The 18292-nt window shown below is 45.5% G+C and overlaps 2 protein-coding genes and 1 non-coding gene across 57 annotated transcripts; 1 reads left to right on the forward strand and 2 right to left on the reverse strand.

The window, feature by feature from the left end:
- Positions 1 to 9731: 9731 nt before the first annotated feature.
- Positions 9732 to 11571, reverse strand: LOC127931636 (uncharacterized). 13 transcript variants are annotated; one of them, XM_052524899.1, is made up of 5 exons: positions 11441 to 11505; positions 11001 to 11027; positions 10770 to 10904; positions 10383 to 10436; positions 9732 to 10323 (listed from the first exon to the last, which is right to left on the reverse strand). In XM_052524899.1, the coding sequence occupies exons 1-5, from the start codon at positions 11478 to 11480 to the stop codon at positions 10280 to 10282; spliced, it is 300 nt and encodes a 99-aa protein (XP_052380859.1). In that variant the 5' UTR covers positions 11481 to 11505; the 3' UTR covers positions 9732 to 10279. The 13 variants fall into 13 exon arrangements, with proteins under 13 accessions (XP_052380859.1, XP_052380867.1, XP_052380858.1 ...); XM_052524907.1 differs by lacking the exon at positions 10383 to 10436 and adding an exon at positions 10674 to 10705 and having other exon boundaries at positions 9732 to 10355; XM_052524898.1 differs by lacking the exon at positions 11441 to 11505 and adding an exon at positions 11554 to 11571 and having other exon boundaries at positions 9732 to 10436.
- On the reverse strand, positions 10881 to 14608 carry LOC127931635 (RNA-binding protein 12B-like). The gene is made up of 2 exons (XM_052524894.1): positions 11613 to 14608; positions 10881 to 10936 (listed from the first exon to the last, which is right to left on the reverse strand). The coding sequence occupies exon 1, from the start codon at positions 14349 to 14351 to the stop codon at positions 13692 to 13694; it is 660 nt and encodes a 219-aa protein (XP_052380854.1). The 5' UTR covers positions 14352 to 14608; the 3' UTR covers positions 10881 to 10936; positions 11613 to 13691.
- Positions 14459 to 17784, forward strand: LOC127931634 (uncharacterized). 43 transcript variants are annotated; one of them, XR_008142020.1, is made up of 11 exons: positions 14459 to 14608; positions 14739 to 14828; positions 14999 to 15088; positions 15298 to 15678; positions 15884 to 16010; positions 16220 to 16342; positions 16387 to 16558; positions 16845 to 16889; positions 17095 to 17262; positions 17308 to 17393; positions 17439 to 17784. It is a non-coding gene; the product is annotated as an uncharacterized LOC127931634 (transcript). The 43 variants fall into 43 exon arrangements; XR_008142044.1 differs by lacking the exons at positions 16845 to 16889; positions 17308 to 17393 and adding an exon at positions 15212 to 15256 and having other exon boundaries at positions 14739 to 14873; positions 14958 to 15043; positions 15589 to 15678; ... (1 more) ...; positions 17140 to 17307; positions 17394 to 17784; XR_008142019.1 differs by lacking the exon at positions 16845 to 16889 and having other exon boundaries at positions 16387 to 16599; positions 17140 to 17262.
- Positions 17785 to 18292: the final 508 nt, after the last annotated feature.

Below are 18292 nucleotides of genomic sequence, written 5' to 3' on the forward strand. Positions count from 1 at the left end.
TCAATATGAGGGAGAAACCCTGTGTATTCTGAACCAGGATCAGTCAATATCAGTATTCTGGACCAGGATCAGTCAATATGAGGGAGAAACCCTGTGTATTCTGGACCAGGATCAGTCAATATGGGGAGGGAGAAACCCTGTGTATTCTGGAACAGGATCAGTCAATATGATGGAGAAACCCTGTGTATTCTGGACCAGGATCAGCCAATATGAGGAGGGAGAAACCCTGTGTATTCTGCACCAGGATCAGTCAATATGAGGAGAAACCCTGAATATTCTGAACCAGGATCAGTCAAGATGAGGGAGAAACCCTGTGTATTCTGAACCAGGATCAGTCAATATGGGGAGGGAGAAACACTGTGTATTCTGCACCAGGATCAGTCAATATGGGGGAGAAACCCTGTGTATTCTGGACCAGGATCAGCCAATATGAGGAGGGAGAAACCCTGTGTATTCTGAACCAGGATCATGTATCAGTCAATATATGGGAGGGAGAAACCCTGTGTATTCTGGAACAGGATCAGTCAATATGAGGGAGAAACCCTGAATATTCTGAACCAGGATCAGTCAAGATGAGGGAGAAACCCTGTGTATTCTGAACCAGGATCAGTCAATATGGGGAGGGAGAAACCCTGTGTATTCTGAACCAGGATCAGTCAATATGGGGAGGGAGAAACCCTGTGTATTCTGGACCAGGATCAGCCAATATGAGGAGGAGAAACCTGTGTATTCTGGACCAGGATCAGTCAATATGGGGAGGGAGAAACCCTGTGTATTCTGGACCAGGTTCAGGTATCAGTCAATATGGGAGGGAGAAACCCTGTGTATTCTGAACCAGGATCAGTCAATATGGGGGGAGAAACCCTGTGTATTCTGGACCAGGATCAGTCAATATGAGGGAGAAACCCTGTGTATTCTGAACCAGGATCAGTCAATATGAGGGAGAAACCCTGTGTATTCTGGACCAGGATCAGTCAATATGGGGAGGGAGAAACCCTGTGTATTCTGGAACAGGATCAGTCAATATGAGGGAGAAACCCTGTGTATTCTGGACCAGGATCAGCCAATATGAGGGAGAAACCCTGTGTATTCTGCACCAGGATCAGTCAATATGAGGGAGAAACCCTGTGTATTCTGGACCAGGATCAGCCAATATGAGGAGGGAGAAACCCTGTGTATTCTGCACCAGGATCAGTCAATATGAGGGAGAAACCCTGTGTATTCTGGACCAGGATCAGCCAATATGAGGAGGGAGAAACCCTGTGTATTCTGAACCAGGATCATGTATCAGTCAATATATGGGAGGGAGAAACCCTGTGTATTCTGGAACAGGATCAGTCAATATGAGGGAGAAACCCTGAATATTCTGAACCAGGATCAGTCAAGATGAGGGAGAAACCCTGTGTATTCTGAACCAGGATCAGTCAATATGGGGAGGGAGAAACCCTGTGTATTCTGAACCAGGATCAGTGAATATGGGGAGGGAGAAACCCTGTGTATTCTGAACCAGGATCAGTCAATATGGGGAGGGAGAAACCCTGTGTATTCTGAACCAGGATCAGTCAATATGGGGAGGAGAAACCCTGTGTATTCTGAACCAGGATCAGTCAATATGAGGGAGAAACCCTGTGTATTCTGGACCAGGATCAGCTAATATGAGGAGGGAGAAACCCTGTGTATTCTGAACCAGGATCAGGTCAGTCTATATGGGGAGGGAGAAACCCTGTGTATTCTGAACCAGGATCAGTCAATATGAGGAGGAGAAACCCTGTGTATTCTGAACCAGGATCAGTCAATATGAAGGAGAAACCCTGTGTATTCTGGACCAGGATCAGCCAATATGAGGAGGGAGAAACCCTGTGTATTCTGAACCAGGATCAGTAAATATGAGAGAGAAACCCTGTGTATTCTGAACCAGGATCAGTCAATATGAGGAGGAGAAACCCTGTGTATTCTGGACCAGGATGAGGAGGGAGAAACCCAGAACCAGGATCAGTCAATATGAGGAGGGAGAAACTCTGTGTATTCTGGACCAGGAACAGTCAATATGGGAGGGAGAAACCCTGTGTATTCTGGACCAGGATCAGTCAATATGAGGAGGGAGAAACCCTGGCTATTCTGAACCAGGATCAGTCAATATGAGGAGGGAGAAACCCTGGGTATTCTGAACCAGGATAAGTCATTATGAGGAGGGAGAAACCCTGGGTATTCTGAACCAGGATCAGTCAATATGAGGAGGGAGAAACCCTGTGTATTCTGGACCAGGATCAGTCAATATGAGGGAGAAACCCTGTGTATTCTGAACCAGGATCAGTCAATATGGGGAGGGAGAAACCCTGTGTATTCTGAACCAGGATCAGTCAATATGGGGAGGGAGAAACCCTGTGTATTCTGGACCAGGATCAGTCAATATGAGGATGGAGAAACTCTGTGTATTCTGGACCAGGATCAGTCAATATGAGGGAGAAACCCTGTGTATTCTGAACCAGGATCAGTCAATATGGGGAGGGAGAAACCCTGTGTATTCTGGAACAGGATCAGTCAATATGAGGGAGAAACCCTGGGTATTCTGGAACAGGATCAGTCAATATGGGGAGGGAGAAACCCTGTGTATTCTGGACCAGGATCAGTCAATATGAGGAGGGAGAAACCCTGTGTATTCTGGACCAGGATCAGTCAATATGGGGAGGGAGAAACCCTGTGTATTCTGAACCAGGATCAGTCAATATGGGGAGGGAGAAACCCTGTGTATTCTGGACCAGGATCAGTCAATATGAGGGAGAAACCCTGTGTATTCTGAACCAGGATGGGGAGGGAGAAACCCATGTATTCTGGAACAGGATCAGTCAATATGAGGGAGAAACCCTGTGTATTCTGAACCAGGATCAGTCAATATGAGGGAGAAACCCTGTGTTTTCTGAACCAGGATAAGTCAATATGGGGAGTTAGAAACCCTGCGTATTCTGAACTAGAATCAGTCAATATGGGGAGGGAGAAACCCTGTGTATTCTGGACCAGGAACAGTCAATATGAGGGAGAAACCCTGGGTATTCTGAACCAGGATCAGTCAATATGGGAGGGAGAAACCCTGTGTATTCTGGACCAGGATCAGTCAATATGGGGAGGGAGAAACCCTGTGTATTCTGGACCAGGATCAGTCAATATGAGGATGGAGAAACTCTGTGTATTCTGGACCAGGAACAGTCAATATGGGAGGGAGAAACCCTGTGTATTCTGAACCAGGATCAGTCAATATGAGGAGGGAGAAACCCTGTGTATTCTGGACCAGGATCAGTCAATATGAGGAGGGAGAAACCCTGTGTATTCTGGACCAGGATCAGTCAATATGGGAGGGAGAAACCCTGTGTATTCTGAACCAGGACCAGGATCAGTCAATATGGGGAGGGAGAAACCCTGTGTATTCTGAACCAGGATCAGTCAATATGGGGAGGGAGAAACCCTGTGTATTCTGGACCAGGATCAGTCAATATGAGGGAGAAACCCTGTGTATTCTGAACCAGGATCAGTCAATATGGGGAGGGAGAAACCCTGTGTATTCTGGACCAGGATCAGTCAATATGAGGGAGAAACCCTGGGTATTCTGGAACAGGATCAGTCAATATGGGGAGGGAGAAACCCTGTGTATTCTGGAACAGGATCAGTCAATATGAGGGAGAAACCCTGTGTATTCTGGACCAGGATCAGTCAATATGAGGAGGAGAAACCCTGTGTATTCTGCACCAGGATCAGTCAATATGAGGGAGAAACCCTGTGTATTCTGGACCAGGATCAGCCAATATGAGGAGGGAGAAACCCTGTGTATTCTGCACCAGGATCAGTCAATATGAGGAGAAACCCTGTGTATTCTGGACCAGGATCAGCCAATATGAGGAGGGAGAAACCCTGTGTATTCTGAACCAGGATCATGTATCAGTCAATATATGGGAGGGAGAAACCCTGTGTATTCTGGAACAGGATCAGTCAATATGAGGGAGAAACCCTGAATATTCTGAACCAGGATCAGTCAAGATGAGGGAGAAACCCTGTGTATTCTGAACCAGGATCAGTCAATATGGGGAGGGAGAAACCCTGTGTATTCTGAACCAGGATCAGTCAATATGGGGAGGTAGAAACCCTGTGTATTCTGAACCAGGATCAGTGAATATGGGGAGGGAGAAACCCTGTGTATTCTGAACCAGGATCAGTCAATATGGGGAGGGAGAAACCCTGTGTATTCTGGAACAGGATCAGTCAATATGAGGGAGAAACCCTGGGTATTCTGAACCAGGATCAGTCAATATGAGGGAGAAACCCTGTGTATTCTGAACCAGGATCAGTCAATATGGGGAGGGAGAAACCCTGTGTATTCTGAACCAGGATCAGTCAATATGGGGAGGGAGAAACCCTGTGTATTCTGAACCAGGATCAGTCAATATGGGGAGGGAGAAACCCTGTGTATTCTGAACCAGGATCAGTCAATATGGGGAGGGAGAAACCCTGTGTATTCTGGAACAGGATCAGTCAATATGAGGGAGAAACCCTGGGTATTCTGAACCAGGATCAGTCAATATGAGGGAGAAACCCTGTGTATTCTGAACCAGGATCAGTCAATATGAGGGAGAAACCCTGTGTATTCTGAACCAGGATCAGGTATCAGTCAATATGAGGGAGAAACCCTGTGTATTCTGGACCAGGATCAGTCAATATGAGGAGGGAGAAACCCTGTGTATTCTGAACCAGGATCAGGTATCAGTCTATATGGGGAGGGAGAAACCCTGTGTATTCTGAACCAGGATCAGTAAATATGAGAGAGAAACCCTGTATTCTGAACCAGGATCAGTCAATATGAAGGAGAAACCCTGTGTATTCTGGACCAGGATCAGCCAATATGAGGAGGGAGAAACCCTGTGTATTCTGGACCAGGTTCAGGTATCAGTCAATATGGGAGGAGAAACCCTGTGTATTCTGGAACCAGGATCAGTCAATATGAGGAGGGAGAAACCCTGTGTATTCTGAACCAGGATCAGTCAATATGAGGAGGGAGAAACCCTGTGTATTCTGAACCAGGATCAGTCAATATGGGAGGAGAAACCCTGTTTATTCTGGAACAGGATCAGTCAATATGGGAGGGAGAAACCCTGTGTATTCTGAACCAGGATCAGGTATCAGTCAATATGGGAGGGAGAAACCCTGTGTATTCTGAACCAGGATCAGTCAATATGAGGAGGGAGAAACCCTGTGTATTCTGGACCAGGATCAGTCAATATGGGAGGGAGAAACCCTGTGTATTCTGGACCAGGATCAGTCAATATGGGAGGGAGAAACCCTGTGTATTCTGGACCAGGATCAGTCAATATGGGAGGGAGAAACCCTGTGTATTCTGAACCAGGATCAGTCAATATGGGGAGGGAGAAACCCTGTGTATTCTGGACCAGGATCGGTCAATATGGGGAGGGAGAAACCCTGGGTATTCTGAACCAGGATCAGTCAATATGGGAGGGAGAAACCCTGTGTATTCTGGACCAGGATCAGTCAATATGAGGATGGAGAAACTCTGTGTATTCTGGACCAGGATCAGTCAATATGAGGGAGAAACCCTGTGTATTCTGAACCAGGATCAGTCAATATGGGGAGGGAGAAACCCTATGTATTCTGGAACAGGATCAGTCAATATGAGGGAGAAACCCTGTGTATTCTGAACCAGGATCAGTCAATATGGGGAGGGAGAAACCATGTGTATTCTGAACCAGGATCAGTCAATATGGGGAAGGAGAAACCCTGTGTATTCTGGACCAGGATCAGTCAATATGGGGAGGGAGAAACCCTGTGTATTCTGGACCAGGATCAGTCAATATGAGGGGGAGAAACCCTGTGTATTCTGGACCAGGATCAGTCAATATGGGAGGGAGAAACCCTGTGTATTCTGGACCAGGATCAGTCAATATGGGAGGGAGAAACCCTGTGTATTCTGAACCAGGACCAGGATCGGTCAATATGGGGAGGGAGAAACCCTGTGTATTCTGAACCAGGATCAGGTATCAGTCAATATGGGGAGGGAGAAACCCTGTGTATTCTGGACCAGGATCAGTCAATATGAGGAGGGAGAAACCCTGTGTATTCTGGACCAGGATCAGTCAATATGAGGGAGAAACCCTGTGTATTCTGAACCAGGATAAGTCAATATGGGGAGGGAGAAACCCTGTGTATTCTGAACTAGAATCAGTCAATATGGGGAGGGAGAAACCCTGTGTATTCTGAACCAGGATCAGTCAATATGAGGATGGAGAAACTCTGTGTATTCTGGACCAGGAACAGTCAATATGAGGGAGAAACCCTGGGTATTCTGAACCAGGATCAGTCAATATGGGAGGGAGAAACCCTGTGTATTCTGGACCAGGATCAGTCAATATGGGGAGGGAGAAACCCTGTGTATTCTGGACCAGGATCAGTCAATATGAGGATGGAGAAACTCTGTGTATTCTGGACCAGGATCAGTCAATATGGGGAGGGAGAAACCCTGTGTATTCTGAACCAGGATCAGTCAATATGGGGAGGGAGAAACCCTGTGTATTCTGGACCAGGAACAGGATCAGTCAATATGGGAGGGAGAAACCCTGTGTTTTCTGAACCAGGATCAGTTAATATGAGGATGGAGAAACTCTGTGTATTCTGGACCAGGAACAGTCAATATGGGAGGGAGAAACCCTGTGTATTCTGAACCAGGAACAGGATCAGTCAATATGAGGGAGAAACCCTGTGTTTTCTGAACCAGGATCAGTTAATATGAGGATGGAGAAACTCTGTGTATTCTGGAAAGGATCAGTCAATATGAGGGAGAAACCCTGTGTATTCTGAACCAGGATCAGTCAAGATGAGGGAGAAACCCTGTGTATTCTGAACCAGGATCGGTCAATATGGGGAGGGAGAAACCCTGTGTATTCTGGAAAGGATCAGTCAATATGAGGAGAAACCCTGTGTATTCTGAACCAGGATCAGTCAAGATGAGGAGAAACCCTGTTTATTCTGGAACAGGATCAGTCAATATGAGGGAGAAACCCTGTGTATTCTGAACCAGGATCAGTCAATATGAGGAGAAACCCTGTGTATTCTGGAACAGGATCAGTCAATATGAGGGAGAAACCCTGGGTATTCTGAACCAGGATCAGTCAATATGGGGAAGGAGAAACCCTGTGTATTCTGGACCAGGACCAGGTATCAGACAATATGGGGAGGGAGAAACCCTGTGTATTCTGAACCAGGATCAGTCAATATGGGGAGGGAGAAACCCTGTGTATTCTGGACCAGGACCAGGTATCAGACAATATGGGAGGGAGAAACCCTGTGTATTCTGAACCAGGATCAGTCAATATGGGGAGGGAGAAACCCTGTGTATTCTGGACCAGGACCAGGTATCAGACAATATGGGAGGGAGAAACCCTGTGTATTCTGAACCAGGATCAGTCAATATGAGGATGGAGAAACCCTGTGTATTCTGAACCAGGATCAGGTATCAGTCAATATGAGGAGAAACCCTGTGTATTCTGGACCAGGATCAGCCAATATGAGGAGGGAGAAACCCTGTGTATTCTGAACCAGGATCAGTCAATATGAGGTAGAAACCCTGTGTTTTCTGAACCAGGATCAGTCAATATGGGGGTAGAAACCCTGTGTATTCTGGACAAGGATCAGTCAATATGAGGGAGAAACCCTGTGTATTCTGAACCAGGATCAGTCAATATGAGGGAGAAACCCTGTGTATTCTGGACCAGGATCAGTCAATATGAGGGAGAAACCCTGTGTATTCTGAACCAGGATCAGTCAATATGGGGAGGGAGAAACCCTGTGTATTCTGGAACAGGATCAGTCAATATGATGGAGAAACCCTGTGTATTCTGGACCAGGATCAGCCAATATGAGGGAGAAACCCTGTGTATTCTGCACCAGGATCAGTCAATATGAGGGAGAAACCCTGTGTATTCTGGACCAGGATCAGCCAATATGAGGAGGGAGAAACCCTGTGTATTCTGCACCAGGATCAGTCAATATGAGGGAGAAACCCTGTGTATTCTGGACCAGGATCAGCCAATATGAGGAGGGAGAAACCCTGTGTATTCTGAACCAGGATCATGTATCAGTCAATATATGGGAGGGAGAAACCCTGTGTATTCTGGAACAGGATCAGTCAATATGAGGAGAAACCCTGAATATTCTGAACCAGGATCAGTCAATATGGGGAGGGAGAAACCCTGTGTATTCTGAACCAGGATCAGTGAATATGGGGAGGGAGAAACCCTGTGTATTCTGAACCAGGATCAGGTATCAGTCAATATGGGGAGGGAGAAACCCTGTGTATTCTGGAACAGGATCAGTCAATATGAGGGAGAAACCCTGGGTATTCTGAACCAGGATCAGTCAATATTTAGGGGTAGAAACCCTGTGTATTCTGGACAAGGATCAGTCAATATGAGGAGAAACCCTGTGTATTCTGAACCAGGATCAGTCAATATGAGGGAGAAACCCTGTGTATTCTGGACCAGGATCAGTCAATATGAGGGAGAAACCCTGTGTATTCTGGACCAGGATCAGTCAATATGGGGAGGGAGAAACCGTGTGTATTCTGGAACAGGATCAGTCAATATGATGGAGAAACCCTGTATTCTGGACCAGGTATTCTGGACCAGGATATGAGGGAGAAACCCTGTGTATTCTGGACCAATATGAGGAGGGAGAAACCCTGTGTATTCTGCACCAGGATCAGTCAATATGAGGGAGAAACCCTGTGTATTCTGGACCAGGATCAGCCAATATGAGGAGGGAGAAACCCTGTGTATTCTGAACCAGGATCATGTATCAGTCAATATATGGGAGGGAGAAACCCTGTGTATTCTGGAACAGGATCAGTCAATATGAGGGAGAAACCCTGTGTATTCTGGACCAGGATCAGTCAATATGAGGGAGAAACCCTGTGTATTCTGAACCAGGATCAGTCAATATGGGGAGGGAGAAACCCTGTGTATTCTGAACCAGGATCAGTCAATATGGGGAGGGAGAAACCCTGTGTATTCTGGAACAGGATCAGTCAATATGAGGGAGAAACCCTGGGTATTCTGAACCAGGATCAGTCAATATGAGGGAGAAACCCTGTGTATTCTGAACCAGGATCAGTCAATATGGGGAGGGAGAAACCCTGTGTATTCTGGACCAGGATCAGGTATCAGTCAATATGAGGGAGAAACCCTGTGTATTCTGGACCAGGATCAGCCAATATGAGGAGGGAGAAACCTGTGTATTCTGGACCAGGATCAGCCAATATGAGGAGGGAGAAACCCTGTGTATTCTGAACCAGGATCAGGTATCAGTCTATATGGGGAGGGAGAAACCCTGTGTATTCTGAACCAGGATCAGTAAATATGAGAGAGAAACCCTGTGTATTCTGAACCAGGATCAGTCAATATGAAGGAGAAACCCTGTGTATTCTGAACCAGGATCAGCCAATATGAGGAGGGAGAAACCCTGTGTATTCTGGACCAGGTTCAGGTATCAGTCAATAGGGGGAGGGAGAAACCCTGTGTATTCTGAACCAGGATCAGATGTCAGTATATGAGGAGGGAGAAACATGTTACTATGGTAACCCCATTACCAGCAGACAGGAAGCAGTATCCGTATCGGCTGGGAATGACAACGAAAGGTGCACATTGTTATATAACCAGAACACTTCTTCTATGGTTTTATGTAAAGGCTTGTTTATTCTACATGGAGCTGTTACTACAATTGAAAGTTATCAAAACACTTAGTTTAGAATATCTACATAAATTCAACAATTGCATTCTTCTCATATTACACTGTAGACTACTGACCAAGTCAAAGCTTCCTCTGGCATCTCACCATACATCTGTCTGTAGTTATTGAACTGAATCTACAGGTTTGTTGTTGTGAATGAGTGGGGAGGAAACAGCGTCAGGCAAGGTTCTGACAGGTGGGTGTGTCTTGGTGGTGGCAAGGACGTCAAAACCACACCCCCAAGCCAACTCACGTTTGGTTTCTGTCATGGCCGCCAGTATTTCTTCCAGCTGCTTCGTTAGTTTATTATCTTGCTGCATTGTATCCAGATCTCTCTCCAGGGCCGGTAGTAGCCTTTTGGGGGCCCCACTACCTCACTGCAAAATATTTTAGTGCCCCCCCCTCCTGACGTTGGAGAGAAAAAAACATCTGTTTTAAAGTTTATTTCCTGCAATTCTGTGAACTGTCTTGTGCAAGTTTTAAATTTCCATAATACCTGTTATGCCCTGACCTGGAGTGGAGTGTCCATCACAAAGCCCTGACCTGGAGTGGAGTGTCCATCACAAAGCCCTGACCTGGAGTGTCCATCACAAAGCCCTGACCTGGAGTGTCCATCACAAAGCCCTGACCTGGAGTGTCCATCACAAAGCCCTGACCTGGAGTGGAGTGTCCATCACAAAGCCCTGACCTGGAGTGTCCATCACAAAGCCCTGACCTGTGTCCATCACAAAGCCCTGACCTGGAGTGTCCATCACAAAGCCCTGACCTGGAGTGGAGTGTCCATCACAAAGCCCTGACCTGGAGGGAGTGTCCATCACAAAGCCCTGACCTGGAGTGGAGTGTCCATCACAAAGCCCTGTCCTGGAGTGGAGTGTCCATCACAAAGCCCTGACCTGGAGGGGAGTGTCCATCACAAAGCCCTGACCTGGAGGGGAGTGTCCATCACAAAGCCCTGACCTGGAGTGGAGTGTCCATCACAAAGCCCTGACCTGGAGTGTCCATCACAAAGCCCTGACCTGGAGTGTCCATCACAAAGCCCTGACCTGGAGTGTCCATCACAAAGCCCTGACCTGGAGTGTCCATCACAAAGCCCTGACCTGGAGTGTCCATCACAAAGCCCTGACCTGGAGTGGAGTGTCCATCACAAAGCCCTGACCTGGAGTGGAGTGTCCATCACAAAGCCCTGACCTGGAGTGGAGTGTCCATCACAAAGCCCTGACCTGGAGTGTCCATCACAAAGCCCTGACCTGGAGTGGAGTGTCCATCACAAAGCCCTGACCTGGAGTGGAGTGTCCATCACAAAGCCCTGACCTGGAGTGGAGTGTCCATCACAAAGCCCTGACCTGGAGTGGAGTGTCCATCACAAAGCCCTGACCTGGAGTGGAGTGTCCATCACAAAGCCCTGACCTGGAGTGGAGTGTCCATCACAAAGCCCTGACCTGGAGTGGAGTGTCCATCACAAAGCCCTGATCTGGAGTGTCCACCACAAAGCCCTGATCTGGAGTGTCTACCACAAAGCCCTGATCTGGAGTGTCCATCACAAAGCCCTGATCTGGAGTGTCCACCACAAAGCCCTGATCTGGAGTGTCCACCACAAAGCCCTGATCTGGAGTGTCCATCACAAAGCCCTGATCTGGAGTGTCCATCACAAAGCCCTGACCTGGAGTGTCCATCACAAAGCCCTGATCTGGAGTGTCCATCACAAAGCCCTGATCTGGAGTGTCCATCACAAAGCCCTGACCTGGAGTGGAGTGTCCACCACAAAGCCCTGACCTGGAGTGTCCATCACAAAGCCCTGGCCTGGAGTGGAATGTCCATCACAAAGCCCTGACCTCAATCCTATAGAACATTTGTGGGCAGAGCTGAAAGTGTACAAGCAAGGAGGCCTTGCAAACCTGACTCGGTTACACCAGCTCTGTCAGGAGGAATGGGCCAAAATTCACCCAATTTATTGTGGGAAGCTTGTGGAAGGCTAACCAAAACGTTTGACCCAAGTTAAACAATTTAAAGGCAATGCTACCAAATACTAATTGAGTGTATGTAAACTTCTGACACACATTATCTCTACTATTATTCTGACATTTCATGTTCTTAAAATAAAGTGATTTTTACTAGGATTAAATGTCAGGAATTGTGAAAAATTAAGTTTAGATGTATTTGGCTAAGGTGTATGTAAACTTAGTTTTAGTAACGTACTGAGCTGATGGAGGAATTTAGTAACGTACTGGAGGATGAAAGACGACACCTGGGCTGTTTTAATGCGACAGATTTAAATGATTGACATGAAAGAGGAGAGGGACACAAATCAGATGAAGGCTGCTGGGAAAAACTTCAAAGCGAAAGCCAAATAATGCAGCAGATGAGAGGCGGAAGATATTTCAGACCAGAGTCTCTCTGAACAGTTAACCCTATGATGACAACGGACAACTAGTCCCACCAATATTTAGTAAGCATAAATAACTGGTTAACATCAATGACTACAATGCATGTCAAAACTACCCAGTGGTGTAAAGTACTTAAGTTAAAATACATTAAAGTACTACTTAAGTTAAAATACATTAAAGTACTACTTAAGTTAAAATACATTAAAGTACTACTTAAATACATTAAAGTACTACTTAAGATAAAATACATTAAAGTACTACTTAAATACATTAAAGTACTACTTAAGTTAAAATACATTAAAGTACTACTTAAGTTAAAATACATTAAAGTACTACTTAAGTTAAAATACATTAAAGTACTACTTAAATACATTAAAGTACTACTTAAGTTAAAATACATTAAAGTACTACTTAAATACATTAAAGTACTACTTAAGTTAAAATACATTAAAGTACTACTTAAGTTAAAATACATTAAAGTACTACTTAAGTTAAAATACATTAAAGTACTACTTAAGTCAGTTTTTTGGGTATCTGTACTTTACTATTTATATATTGGACAACTTTTATTTTTACTTCACTACATTCCTAAAGAAAATACTTTAAAAAACAAAAACGTTTTACTCCATACATTTTCTTGAATACTTAGCAGGACAGGAACCTGGTCCATTTCGGGCACTTCTCGAGAGAACATCCCCTGGTCATCCCCACTGCATCTGATCTGGCAGACTCACTAAACACAAATGTTTGATTTGTAAATGATGTCTGAGTGTTGGAGTGTGACACTGGCAAACTGTCAATGTAATAAAACCGTGCCATCTGGATTTCTTAATGTAAGGAATATTAAATAATTCATACTTTTGTTTTTGATACTTAAGAACATTTAAAACCAAATACTTTTGACTTTTTACTCAAGTAGTATTTTACTGGCTGACTTTTACTTTAGTTATTTTCTATTAAGATATCTTTACTTTTACAACAGTATGAAATGACTTTTTCCACCACTGAAACTAACGCTAATAGTATTTAACTAGAACGTTACTGTTCTCAGCCCAGTTACAGCATGTTGCATAACGTCATCATTCTACCAAGGTGTATCATGAGCTCTAATTCAATTACAAAATGGGAAGGTAAGTTCTAATAATGAGTTGATTCTCTTAGTTGAGCTGACACCCTGTTGTCGTGGAGAAACAGCAGTGCCTGGATCTTGAACTAGCCGGGCCAATTAAACGCCCCCCCAGAACCCGAGATGAAAACAGCTCATATTGATGTTTTGGCGCTGGGGGGGAGAGGAAAATATTCCGCAGACTGAGATTCTGAGTTTACAAAAAAGAGCTACTGCGAATTCAGAAACAAAAACGCCGTCAGGGAAATAAATGTGGAAAGAATACTAATCTTGTTATTTATTAAAACAATGCTTTCCCAAGCAATGTGGTGCCCCCGCTCATGTTCTGGTGCTTCCAGTTCCCCCCTTTATGATAGAGAATAACAATGACTTAATAATACATTTTAATACAGATAGTCTTATTAAGAATTGCACATGTCAGTCAAAATATAATATTGCTTTTTACATGTTACACTACACACACACACACACGTTAGGCTGCAAAAAGGGTTCTCAATCAAGGTTCTCTTCATCCTCCTCAGGTAGGTCCTTCTCATCCTCCTCAGGGAGGTCCTCCTCATCCTCCTCAGGGAGGTTCTCCTCATCCTCCTCAGGTAGGTCCTTCTCATCCTCCTCAGGGAGGTCCTCCTCATCCTCCTCAGAGAGGTCCTCCTCATCCTCCTCAGGGAGGTCCTCCTCATCCTCCTCAGGGATGTTCTCCTCAGGGAGGTCCTCCTCATCCTCCTCAGGGAGGTTCTCCTCACCGCATTCACATCAACAGCATGTTGGACCTGGCCATCTTCTTCATTCTCCTCGTCCTCCTCAGGGAGGTTCTCCTCAGGGAGGTCCTCCTCATCCTCCTCAGGTAGGTCCTCCTCAGGGAGGTCCTCCTCGTCCTCCTCAGGGAGGCTCTCCTCGTCCTCCTCAGGGAGGTCCTCCTCATCCTCCTCAGGTAGGTCCTCCTCATCCTCCTCAGGTAGGTCCTCCTCATCCTCCTCAGGTAGCTCATCTTCTTGTCTCTTGCTGAAGTTATACAGAACTGCCACTGCAATAGTGATTGTCAGTGTAGTGTCCATCTTCATGCAGAGCACCACCTGTAGGGGAGGGAATCTTCCATACTACAAAAACTCTCTCTATGAGATCTATTGTCAGGATATGAGGTGGTGGTGTGTTCTCTATGAGATCTCATGTCAGGATATGAGGTGTGGTGTGTTCTCTCTCTATGAGATCTCTTGTCAGGATATGAGAGGTGGTGTGTTCTCTCTCTATGAGATCTATGGTCAGGATATGAGAGGTGGTGTGTTCTCTCTCTATGAGATCTATTGTCAGGATATGAGAGGTGGTGTGTTTCTCTCTATGAGATCTATGGTCAGGATATGAGAGGTGGTGTGTTCTCTATGAGATCTCATGTCAGGATATGAGGTGTGGTGTGTTCTCTCTCTATGAGATCTCTTGTCAGGATATGAGAGGTGGTGTGTTCTCTCTCTATGAGATCTATGGTCAGGATATGAGAGGTGGTGTGTTCTCTCTCTATGAGATCTATTGTCAGGATATGAGAGGTGGTGTGTTCTCTCTCTATGAGATCTATGGTCAGGATATGAGAGGTGGTGTGTTCTCTCTCTATGAGATCTTGTCAGGATATGAGAGGTGGTGTGTTCTCTATGAGATCTATGGTCAGGATATGAGAGGTGGTGTGTTCTCTATGAGATCTATGGTCAGGATATGAGAGGTGGTGTGTTCTCTCTCTATGAGATCTATTGTCAGGATATGAGAGGTGGTGTGTTCTCTCTCTATGAGATCTATGGTCAGGATATGAGAGGTGGTGTGTTCTCTATGAGATCTATGGTCAGGATATGAGAGGTGGTGTGTTCTCTATGAGATCTCATGTCAGGATATGAGGGGTGGTGTGTTCTCTATGAGATCTATGGTCAGGATATGAGAGGTGGTGTGTTCTCTCTCTATGAGATCTATTGTCAGGATATGAGAGGTGGTGTGTTCTCTATGAGATCTATGGTCAGGATATGAGAGGTGGTGTGTTCTCTATGAGATCTATGGTCAGGATATGAGAGGTGGTGTGTTCTCTATGAGATCTCTTGTCAGGATATGAGAGGTGGTGTGTTCTCTATGAGATCTATGGTCAGGATATGAGAGGTGGTGTGTTCTCTATGAGATCTATGGTCAGGATATGAGAGGTGGTGTGTTCTCTATGAGATCTATGGTCAGGATATGAGAGGTGGTGTGTTCTCTCTATGAGATCTATGGTCAGGATATGAGAGGTGGTGTGTTCTCTCTATGAGATCTATGGTCAGGATATGAGAGGTGGTGTGTTCTCTCTCTATGAGATCTATGGTCAGGATATGAGAGGTGGTGTGTTCTCTCTCTATGAGATCTATGGTCAGGATGTGAGAGGTGGTGTGTTCTCTATGAGATCTATGGTCAGGATATGAGAGGTGGTGTGTTCTCTATGAGATCTCTGGTCAGGATATGAGAGGTGGTGTGTTCTCTATGAGATCTATGGTCAGGATATGAGAGGTGGTGTGTTCTCTATGAGATCTATGGTCAGGATATGAGAGGTGGTGTGTTCTCTATGAGATCTCTGGTCAGGATATGAGAGGTGGTGTGTTCTCTATGAGATCTATGGTCAGGATATGAGAGGTGGTGTGTTCTCTATGAGATCTATGGTCAGGATATGAGAGGTGGTGTGTTCTCTCTCTATGAGATCTATGGTCAGGATATGAGAGGTGGTGTGTTCTCTATGAGATCTATGGTCAGGATATGAGAGGTGGTGTGTTCTCTATGAGATCTATGGTCAGGATATGAGAGGTGGTGTGTTCTCTATGAGATCTATGGTCAGGATATGAGAGGTGGTGTGTTTCTCTATGAGATCTATTGTCAGGATATGAGAGGTGGTGTGTTCTTCTCTATGAGATCTATGGTCAGGATATGAGAGGTGGTGTGTTCTCTATGAGATCTCTTGTCAGGATATGAGAGGTGGTGTGTTCTCTATGAGATCTATGGTCAGGATATGAGAGGTGGTGTGTTCTCTATGAGATCTATGGTCAGGATATGAGAGGTGGTGTGTGTTTCTCTCTATGAGATCTTGTCAGGATATGAGAGGTGGTGTGTTCTCTATGAGATCTATGGTCAGGATATGAGAGGTGGTGTGTTCTCTCTATGAGATCTATGGTCAGGATATGAGAGGTGGTGTGTTCTCTCTATGAGATCTATGGTCAGGATATGAGAGGTGGTGTGTTCTCTCTCTATGAGATCTATGGTCAGGATATGAGAGGTGGTGTGTTCTCTATGAGATCTATGGTCAGGATATGAGAGGTGGTGTGTTTCTATGAGATCTCTTGTCAGGATATGAGAGGTGGTGTGTTCTCTATGAGATCTATGGTCAGGATATGAGAGGTGGTGTGTTCTCTATGAGATCTATGGTCAGGATATGAGAGGTGGTGTGTTCTCTATGAGATCTATGGTCAGGATATGAGAGGTGGTGTGTTCTCTATGAGATCTATGGTCAGGATATGAGAGGTGGTGTGTTCTCTATGAGATCTATGGTCAGGATATGAGAGGTGGTGTGTTCTCTCTCTATGAGATCTATGGTCAGGATATGAGAGGTGGTGTGTTCTCTATGAGATCTATGGTCAGGATGTGAGAGGTGGTGTGTTCTCTATGAGATCTATGGTCAGGATATGAGAGGTGGTGTGTTCTCTATGAGATCTCTGGTCAGGATATGAGAGGTGGTGTGTTCTCTATGAGATCTATGGTCAGGATATGAGAGGTGGTGTGTTCTCTATGAGATCTATGGTCAGGATATGAGAGGTGGTGTGTTCTCTCTCTATGAGATCTATGGTCAGGATATGAGAGGTGGTGTGTTCTCTATGAGATCTCTTGTCAGGATATGAGAGGTGGTGTGTTCTCTATGAGATCTATGGTCAGGATATGAGAGGTGGTGTGTTCTCTATGAGATCTATGGTCAGGATATGAGAGGTGGTGTGTTCTCTCTCTATGAGATCTATGGTCAGGATATGAGAGGTGGTGTGTTCTCTATGAGATCTATGGTCAGGATATGAGAGGTGGTGTGTTCTCTCTCTATGAGATCTCTTGTCAGGATATGAGAGGTGGTGTGTTCTCTCTCTATGAGATCTATGGTCAGGATATGAGAGGTGGTGTGTTCTCTCTCTATGAGATCTATGGTCAGGATATGAGAGGTGGTGTGTTCTCTCTCTATGAGATCTATGGTCAGGATATGAGAGGTGGTGTGTTCTCTATGAGATCTCGTCAGGATATGACTTGGTGGATTGTCTCTCTTCAGGTGTCTGGGGGTTTAAAAGGGGAGTCATAAGGTTCCCATGACAAGAATATCCATTGTTACCTAGTAAGGGGCATTCACATGCTCCCCTTTCCAGCATTGCACACAGACGGATCCTGGGTGGATCCTGGCCGTCTAGCTAGGATGTTGGTGAGCTGACCTTTGACCACACAGACAGCCTGCACATTGACGGAGGAGTAATCTTTCTGCTTACGGAATAGTTCTCCATTCTCACTACCAGGTTTGGGAATAGGAATGTGTGTCCAGTCTATTGCCCATAGTACACCTGGGAATCTAGCTCTCCTGTAAAATCCAGCTGTAGGACTGAACCTGATGTACTCGTTCTTCAGGCCGGCAAAAGCACTGGACACTCTGACTACGGTTGACTTGTGGAGTCCAGAAAGGTCCACATCCATCCACCATCTGGCAACATCCAGTTACATGGTGGTCCTTCTGTAGCTCAGTTGGTAGAGCATGGCGCTTGTAACGCCAGGGTAGTGGGTTCGATTCCCGGGACCACCCATACGTAGAATGTATGCACACATGACTGTAAGTCGCTTTGGATAAAAGCGTCTGCTAAATGGCATATATATATATATAATACATAGAACCGTAGAGCCATCAGGAGCTGAAATAGTAGGGGTACATCCTCGTTACCGTCGTTCCCACGCTTGGTCCAATCTTTCTTTCCAGTTGCTTTACAGATTC

This window comes from Oncorhynchus keta, chromosome 9, assembly GCF_023373465.1.
Source record: "Oncorhynchus keta strain PuntledgeMale-10-30-2019 chromosome 9, Oket_V2, whole genome shotgun sequence".
NCBI lineage: Eukaryota > Metazoa > Chordata > Actinopteri > Salmoniformes > Salmonidae > Oncorhynchus > Oncorhynchus keta.

Bases quoted from the DNA above. Each gene is read 5' to 3' on its own strand.
- LOC127931635 (XM_052524894.1), bottom strand. From the start codon at position 14,351: ATGAAGATGGACACTACACTGACAATCACTATTGCAGTGGCAGTTCTG.
- LOC127931636 (XM_052524895.1), bottom strand. From the start codon at position 11,480: ATGGACACTCCAGATCAGGGCTTTGTGATGGACACTCCAG. The intron at 10,905-11,000 runs GTCAGGGCTTTG...ACTCCACTCCAG, and splicing joins CTTTGTGATGGACACTCCAG to GTCAGGGCTTTGTGATGGAC. The intron at 10,437-10,769 runs GTCAGGGCTTTG...ACTCCACTCCAG, and splicing joins CTTTGTGATGGACACTCCAG to GTCAGGGCTTTGTGATGGAC.